General features: G+C 34.7%; 1 protein-coding gene across 1 annotated transcript; it reads left to right on the top strand.

Moving 5' to 3' along the window:
• Positions 1-6,786: 6,786 nt before the first annotated feature.
• LOC149549434 (protein indeterminate-domain 5, chloroplastic-like) lies at positions 6,787-8,085 on the top strand. Its single transcript, XM_089792809.1, has one exon. It carries the CDS (start codon positions 7,012-7,014, stop codon positions 7,978-7,980), a length of 969 nt encoding a protein of 322 aa, XP_089648935.1. The 5' UTR covers positions 6,787-7,011; the 3' UTR covers positions 7,981-8,085.
• Positions 8,086-9,659: the final 1,574 nt, after the last annotated feature.

Genomic DNA, 9,659 nt, shown 5'->3' with positions numbered 1-9,659 from the left:
TCAAATGCAAACATTTCGAGCATAGCCAAGGATGATAATGATGAATATAATTCAAATGAAACTACAATATACCCCAAACGCAATAGAAGACATTGGAAGCACATGAAATGAATGATGTGTTGAGTTAGATACCAACACATCAAAGTAGACCTAAAATGACTCATAAACAATACTAACACATCAGAATGAACTTGAATTGACCTTAATATTGGAGAAAATTAAGAATTAACTCAAATGGTCACCCTCTAGTCTAATAAGATCAGTTGTGTAAGATGAGAAAAAATGATCCCTATTTGTGTAAAGCAAAAATACATGAATTGATGGGTAATCTTTTTTTAATCATGAATCAACATTCATTTTTAATAAGATTGATCAAAGCATGTGAAGTGAATTGGTTATTAAATTAGCTATGAATACATCAGAATAGACCTGCATTGACCCATAAACAATAATGACACATAAGAATAGACCTAAAATGACCTTAACATGAGACAACTTGAAAGCATGTGAAGCGAATGGCCTATTGGATTAAATACCAACACATCAAAATATACCTAAAATGATCTATAAATAATAATGGCACATCAGAATAGCCCTGAAATAACCATCAAATAATTTCAAACTCCTACTTGGTTCTTAATAATGACAGGCCTCAGAAGCACAACTTTATGTGAATGGCCTATTGAATTACATACTGACACATCAGAATAGACCTGGATTCATCTGTAAATAATAATGGAACACATCAGAATAGATCTGAAATGACCTTTACAGGAGACAATTTGAAAGCACATGAAGTGAATGACCTATTGAATTAGATACCAGCACATCAAAATAGACTTGAAATGATCTGTAAAAAATAATGGCACATTAGAGTAGGCCTGAATTAACCATCAAATAATTTTAGCCTCCTACTTGGCTCTTAATAATGAGAGGACTCAGAAGCACAACTTTCTGTGAATGGCCTATTGAATTAGATACTTGTAAGACCAAAAAAATGGGTTAAAAGCATAACATACTATGAGAAAATCACAAAACTCAATAATCATATGTTAGCACCCACTAGTCTACCATGAAAGCCAAACTAATTAAGAAAGCAATAGAAACCCCCTTTTTTGTTTGTAGCTCCCATGTTCTTCTTTCTTCTCCAAATGATTGTAGCTCCAATTCGCCTATAGTGCACACAAGGTTGAAGCCAAAGCCTATGATGTGGATAATGCCATGAGAATACTTGAAGTGTGATTTTATGTGAGAGAGAGAATGCAACATGCAAAGAAGTAGAGACTCAAAGATTCAAAGATTTGGACTTTCAAAACTTTAGCATTCAAGGATTCAAGGACCCAAGGACCCAAAATGAGAGAAAGAGTGTTCATTTTATAATCAACACTCAAAGTGAGGGCATTGGATTTGTCACCCATAGATGTGCGATGTGGCAAGAGATTCCTATGATGCATATGACAAAATATGCCAATTTTGAGATTCTATGACACATGCAAGTCAAATTTGGAAGAGAATCTATGACGTGTCATAAGATTCCTCAACCCACTTAAAGCCAAGAATCTATGACAAATAAGCCAAATAGGGACATGCGTAAGAGGTAATAATAATTCCTATGATGCATATGACATAATATGCCAAAAGTAAGATTCTATGACACACAAGAGTCAAATTTGGAAGAGAATCTATGACGCGTCATAAGATTCCTCAACCCACTTAAAGCCAAGAATCTATGACGAATAAGCCAAATAGGGACATGCGTAAGAGGTAATAATATTTGATTATGACAAATCTCAGCCAAGTGTCAAATGAGAATCCACGAGGTGTCACATCCAAGTGTCATGATGATGAAATATTTTACGGAATATTTGAATTAAAAATGCTTTTATTCCACAAAATAAGAATTAGTAGAAAATGGAATTAATGATGGAAAATGGAACTTAGGAAAGTGTAAATTTCCATGGTTTGCAGATAATGAATCAATTAATTAATAAAATTAATTAATTTAGGATTATAATTAGGAAGAATAATTAGAAAGAATAGGATTAAATTATGGGTTATTTAATCCTATAGAGAAAATTAGTAGATAATTGGCCAAATTGATTAAATAAATGCGACCGTATCCTTTGATGAAAATGTGACAATGATGGATATCAAATAAGATGATGAAAAGGTAGACCAAAGCCATGGTCAAATTGATTGATTGAAGTTGATAACATGTCAAGGACACATGACATGAATATTATTAAAATGGTTCGATCATAATAACACTGATGGACATTGTCAATATTATTAAAATGGTTGATGATGCCATGATCTGACATTGAAAGCCTCAACAACGTCAAAGATTGAATGACATGAATGATATTTTACCTAGCACTGAGAGCCATGAGAGTACTAAGGTCAAATTGATAAGATTGATAAGTTGATAGGTTTCCAAGACAATGAAAGCCACAACAATGCCTAGGAGCGGATAAATGATGATTGATTTGGGATGTTTGATATGTTTTGGGTTGACTAGGATCGATTTTGAGTGATTCCGAGTTGATTTGGGGTGATTTTGAGTTGATTTGATATGATTCCGAGTTGATATGAAATTGATGTGAAAGGGGATACAAATGACAAAATATGGTCAATCTGGCCAAAAGATCGAAGTTAGTAGAATGAGAAAATGGGACAAATTAGTATGAAGAAGTGATGAGGTCGTAGATGTGAACCATTTTTGAGTGTCTACAATACCAACACATCATAATAGACCTAAATTGATTCATAAATAATAATGGCACATTAGAACAAACCTAAAATAACCATGAGATAATTTAAATTTCCTACTTGGTCCTCAATAATGAGGGCTCAAAAGTACAATTGTCTTGGATGCACAACTTTAGTCACTGCATCGACAAGACTTGGGTGCATAAATAATTTACCTCAAAAATTGGAGGACTTGGATGCACAATTTATTTTTAGGATTTAACTACACATAGTGATATATCTTCAGGGAATGCATGACCAAGTTACACCTATTAGGGAAACCCCAACATGATTAATAGGGCCCTATAAATCTTGCCAAATAGAATTGATAATTGGCCATTTAAAAACTCTTTAAATATTGGCTGGGCTGGAAAATACTTAACAATCATTATGGATCATGGGTCATGGCCCATCGTGGCTATATATGTTTGATTTAGCTTAGTATTTTATCTTTGTTTAATCTCATTTAGATAACCATAATAAGTTCATTTTAATTGAGGAGTTTCCTATGGCTCTATATATATGCTAAGGCATAATAATAATGCCATAGTCATTGACAAATACAAATTGACATATATTAAAGAGATCAACAATCCAAAGATACAAGAAATATGATTAGTAGACTAGCTAAGCTTTAACAAATACTTAATACTAGTGTTCTATTATTGCTTGGGAGCAGACGCATTTTGGATGAACAAAATCTATCGATTTAGACATTGGATAGAGATTTCAAGTTCACTTGAAGTTCATGACCAAAATTATCTAAGCACAAACATCATGACTTAAAGTTTAGACATCACCAAAAAAGAAACCATTAGCAACAATCTTTAATCAATATGGAATTCGATAGCCAAGATCATATCATAGAAAATCCGAAATACAAGAAATAGCAATACCTAAACACGGGGTAAATACAGGGTATGAAAAATTGAAAATAACTTTAATAAAACTTCATAGTCTAGGGACTAGGAATATAATAACTCCCCTAAAACTCGAAAATATAAACATTATTATACTAAAAACTCATAAATGGAGACAATAAAATAAAAATCCAATTGCAAATATGTCCTTCGAAAACACTCAAAGAAGTGGCCATGAAGGTCAAAGAAAAAGAGATAAGAGAAGGGAGAGGTCAAAAGAGAGTGATCACCTTTTAAGGAAAACTTCAATACAAGTGAATGTCACATTTGATCTACAATGTGTAGTAAAAAGGTGAGGGGATTAAAGTTGGGGCCATGAGGAAATGAGCTTTCTGGCATCATCTAGACTAAATAGAAGCGAAAAATGATTGAAAGAGTAGGGGGCAGGGGATGGGAGTTGTTCTTGCACTGAAACTATTGGCTAAAATGAGGAATGGCTAAACTCAGGAATGGTTGCCTCTATAGATACATACTTGTAGAAGATGACAATACAACTTCTATAGCATACCTAAAAATAGTATGGGTCAAACTTTTTCCATGTTTAGAGGGATTTGATTGTTAAGGAAAAGGAATTGGCCTATTGGCTAAAAATATTTAAGTTTCTTATGCCCGACCAAGATATCCACCAGCCACCTTGCATCTAGATGTTAATGTCGTTCATCATAACAACTACAAGAGGAGATATTAGCTATCGTATAAAAGATGTCAAAAGATTTCCATCTATAACTTTGATAACAAGGGTGTTCTTCTTCTAAGGAAGCAAAACATATATTGAAAATAAACTTATCCATTATAAAAAATCCCAAGTTTGAAGGGAATGTATGTTAAAGTTGCAAGAACATTGCAAACAAATAGTAATGGTAACAACAATCAACCAAGCTTCATCTGGTGTCTTTGGCACAAGCCTCATTTGTTGTTTGCATCCAATTTGTTTAGTGAATGATCATCAAAGTTAGAATATTTCATATCCTACTAATTGTTTTTGATCAACCTAACATTCATTTCTATCTATCTAGCCTTCATTTTCTGTTGTATAGTGTGGTGGTAGAGAAAAAGGAGGCAAAAGACTTCATAGCTCTAGAGAAGCTACCTTTTAGAGGAAGGAGAAGATAAAATCATAGTAATTGGAGATGCAGATACAAAAAGGTTAACCCCAAAAAGGATGAGAAGAAAGATCAAAAGAAGGATGATAAGAAGGCAGAAACAAAGTCTAATCAAGATTGAATAATAATGTCAGCCCATATGCTAATGAAAATAAAGGATGTACTTATAAATACCTTTGGAACATAAACCAACAAGCTAGGGGTTTACCTAAAAATGCTTTGATTCCTCTATGTTGTAGAAGACCTCTACTACTTTTACAGTATCAATTAGTGGTATAGTCAAGGCTCACAAGAATTTCGAGTTGAAATTTTACCATAGATTTTTGATATATTTTTAAAGTCTACTGATGGTTTTAGTTTTTTCAAGGAAGAAATCTTGGTGAAAACCCTTCATTAGACTCAAGGTTTATTGATGGAATGAATCTTGCAACCGCAATGGTCGGTGAAAAGCATATATGGAGAATAAGGAGGGATCCAATTTTTTGTTTTGTGTTTTGCTAATGACTCCTCTAGAAGAGGCAGACAAGTGTAATGGCATCGCTTGCTGCTGCTCATGCTCTGCTCTGAGCAAGATTATCAATATTTTATCAATACATTTGAAACAATGAAAGAAATGATCGATATTGATGCCCTTCCTTCCCAACCTAGTCAATTAAGAGAGAAATTAAAAGAAAAAACACATATAAAATTTTAGTAAGTTGTGAACACTGTTTAACAAGGGTATCGACTTGATTACAAATTTTATTGGGAGAGGCATCACAGTAGAGGCTGGAAATTACACCTCAAATCCTAGTGGTAAATAATGCGTGGCTCCTTAAATGAAAATTTTGAACAGAGAATGCCAGTTTGTATAACTAATAATTGTCATAGAAACATGCTTTTGTAATGTCTGTAGAAGGCCTGCCTCTTACCATGCCTACCACATAGGAATTTTCTCAAATAGTTCACAGACCTTCTATGATAATAATCGTGGTAAAAATAATTTATGTATACCGAATTTGATTTTTCAGTTCAACACTTCAAGGCACATAACAATAGAATCGAAGAATCCAGGAGAAATATGAGTTAACAAGGAAAATCTGTTGTTGTGTTGAATGGGTGCAAGGTAAGATTGATATCCTACGAAATACTATAAACTTCCAAACCATTACAATTCTTGTAAACAAACACTCCACATTAGAAAGATGCAGTCAAAGCATAAATCCACACAAAATAAACTATCAAACACTACATCCACCACATAATTGGTTCTCCACAAACATGTTCTGATGAGTCTCGCAATGTCTTTGATTTTACTGCAACCACTATAGCAAACTAATTTATAGTGCCGTAACAACACTAGCTAAAACATTAGTCACCAAAGCTACATTACTCTTGCTACCTCGGTGACGGTAGCATGTGTCGCATGGCTGAACGCAGTAAAAACCCTATCACCATCACATCAACATTAATAATAGAAACAACTTTGTGATCGGAAGAATTGGCGGGAAGCCAATCTAGGCAACTCTGTTCCAAACAGCTTTGTGTCGAAACCCTACCATTCTAAATCCTAGGGTGAACCCTTTGCCGAGTTGAACAGGGCACTTCCCAACAAAGGACCCCCAAAAAAGTAGCCTAGTCTATTGACTTTACATAACATATTGAATAATACTTTTCCAAATATAAATATACTAATAACTATATTGATTACACTTGGAGATATTTTTTAATACCTACTCCCTTTAAATGCCCAGAAAACAAACACTTACAAGACACTTCAAGTCACTTTAAGTAGTGATAGTTGGAACTAGAGACTTTAATCACACACGTTTACATACTCATAGTAATAATAGTTCTACGCGTTTACATACTCGTAATGATAATAATAATAATTATGGACCCCTTTAAATCAATCCGAAAACACTAAAACGTTTTCACCTAATACACACGGTTTAAGAGACTCACTTTAATGCACAAAACGTCACTGGCTAAAATTTTATCTTAAAAATGACACAGATTAAAAGGATAAGCATTTAAAAGTGCAGCGCAAGCAACCTTAACTCCCGCCGCAAATGTAACCACAGCCGTTAACTCAACCACGCGTCACAATTGAATAATCCTGAGATTTTCAAACATTTAACTCGGGAGTTAAATATATAGAAGCAGTGCCCTCTATGTAGGCCTACAGTAGGCTGTTAGAGCAGGGTTCGAATCCCATACCGGTTTTTTCGATTTTGAAAACAAATCTGTTGTTGTTGCAGATGATAGGAGACTCAGATTACTGCTGGCAAGGGTTTATTGGAGGAGAAAATGAAAATGAAAATGGAAATGGAGATGGAGGGAGTTTTTCGCAGGAGGGCCCGTGTTCGATTCCCATGCTTGAATATCCGTACGAGGGAGGGGCTGAAGAAGTGCAGAATGATTCGTCTGAGTTTATGGCGATGATTCATCCGCCTAGTATGCACCCTCATTTGGTGTCTACTCTGAAATCGCTGATAGATGCAGATGCATTTGAGACTGGGAAGTGTGGTGGCGGGGTGAAGCGGGATTCGAACCGGGGACTTGAAGGAGAGGAGGGTGTAGTGACTGTTCCGGTGGATCTGATTCGGAACCGCCGGCCTTTTAAATGCTTGCACGACGGGTGCAATAAGACTTTCAAGAACCCTCAGACGCTTAAAATGCATCACAAGAGCCACCGCGCTGAGGATCCGGCGGATTGCAGAGGGTCTGTTGTGCAAAATAGCGCTCTTTGTGGCGGTGGAGGTCGGGCGGGGCATAATAAGAAAATACCGTCGCGGTGTCCCGTCTGTAGACGGACTTTTGTAGGGCTTTATGAGCTGAGGAGACATTTTGGGCGAAAGCACTCGGAAGGTGAGAAAATGCACGGGTGTAAGAAATGCGGAAAGCGATTTTATATCGAGGTTGATCTTCGAGATCATCTTAAGCTCTGTGGCGAGCCTATTCAGTGCCGTTGCGGTCTGAAGTTTGCTTTTAAGTGTAATCTTGTTGCTCACAGAAAGGCGCATCCGGAGTGTCTGGAACATTCTTCGTCCGCCATTCATGAGCGCAGAAAGACCGCTTCTCCTTGTAGTGGTTTTGTTAAGAGTGCTGGCTGGCCTTCTGCTTCTGTTGTGCCGCTTGGTGGGGAATTTTCTCAGATGTCCTTTCCTCCCGGCACGGTTAAGGTAGAAGATATTAACTATACTCGCGGCTTTAATCTTGTAACCTAGGTTTTTGCTTCTGGTTCATCTGATCTGAGTTTCAGAAGGGCGTAACTTGCTGTGTCATGTGTTATTATGTGTAAATAATAATGTTTTCTCATGGATTTCTTGCTCGCTTCTGGATTTGAAATCTCTGGCTTTCTGCGGCGGCATTTTGTTTATGCTTTTCCTTTTTCAAGCGCGAACACTTCGACTCTTTTTTTACAGTGGATTGTAAGTGTGCGATGAAGTCGAAAGTTGTTTTTAGGTTAAAGCTGTTATCAGAAGAGCATCAAAGTTGCTGAAAAGATCGAAGTCCGTAAGGAAAGGTTTCTTAAAATCATCCGGGAGTCGAAAAAAATATTGTTCAAATCTTACTTTTTTGCAAAATTTAAATTTTGACGAACAATCAGTCATAATATTTTGTGAAGATTTGAATGTCAATCCAGAAATCTTGAGTGGAAATTTGTCTGTTTGAATTTGCGGAAATTTTGAATCTTTGTGGGCATTGAAATTTAATGAAGGAATTTGTAGAACCTTGTGTCTTTAAATCTCTGAAGTTTCAGTTCTGATTTTAGTAGATAATCATTTATACCTTTGGAAGATTTGAAATTAACTTAAATCAGGAAACACCTCACCATTCTTATAAGTTTTTATCAAAATTTTAAAAACTAATAGCATAGTAAATTTGAACGATGTATTGGTTGAATCTTATATCTTGTATATGATGTATTGGTTGATTTCTATATGTTATATATTTAAACAAGAGATAAGCATTCTATTAGACAAAAAGTTCTAATAATACTCTTATATCTGAACATTTTTGGTACGCCAATTGTAAAATTGTACATTTAAATAAATAAAGCATTAAAAAGATAAAATATTAATTTTTTAATATAAAAAATAGAGTTTTAAAAAAATTTCTTATCGTTTTCTACTATAAAAATTGAAATCATGTACAATCTATCGTAAAATTTTCATAAAAATCTGCTGTATATTAGAAATTGTAAAAATAAATAATAAATAATACATTCCGTCGGAGCGTCTGAATGGATTATGTATGTCCAGCAAGCTGAAACATCCCAATCAAGAAAGATGGCTTCCCGTAGATTATTCTTTATGGAAATGAGTGGATGAAATTTGATTAAAAAGTACACGGTACAATCGGTGAGAAAATAAAATAAAATTAGAATATAAAGTAAAACGCAAATTAATTCTGAACAATTAGATACTAAACGAGCCAAAAAGCTGTAACCAGAGGCATGCAAATGTTGCAGATGACACTTCCAAAGTCATTATTTTTTTGAAAATCTTGATTTACTTATAAAAACAAATAAATAAAAAAGTTGGATTGGGCCAGTACCCTCTCTATTATGTCAAAATTATTTACGAAAATCAGACGTCTACAGATAAAATTGCTACTACCAGCATCCATGTCTACAACCTTTATACAATTACACGCAGTCTTATATTTATTTGATTCTTATTTTAAAAGCAATTCTTTTAATATGAGACTATTTTTTAAATATTATAAACAAGTGACTGAACTAATCCTTGTTGTTGCATGTGAGAAATTATCACTGTTTTTTTTCTTAAAAACAATTAACTGCCGACCATGAAAACAAGCATGCTATGCCATGTTCTATTCTTCCTGTTCAGATGAAACACATTACTAGAGCAGAAATATCATGCTCAAACTTGCTTTTTAC

The sequence above is a fragment of the Cupressus sempervirens genome, chromosome 7, assembly GCF_028749045.1.
Source record: "Cupressus sempervirens isolate cs-2001-9-10 chromosome 7, ASM2874904v1, whole genome shotgun sequence".
Lineage (NCBI taxonomy): Eukaryota > Viridiplantae > Streptophyta > Pinopsida > Cupressales > Cupressaceae > Cupressus > Cupressus sempervirens.
Note: the sequence above shows the minus strand (reverse complement) of the source record. Positions and strands in the feature narration are given on the sequence as shown.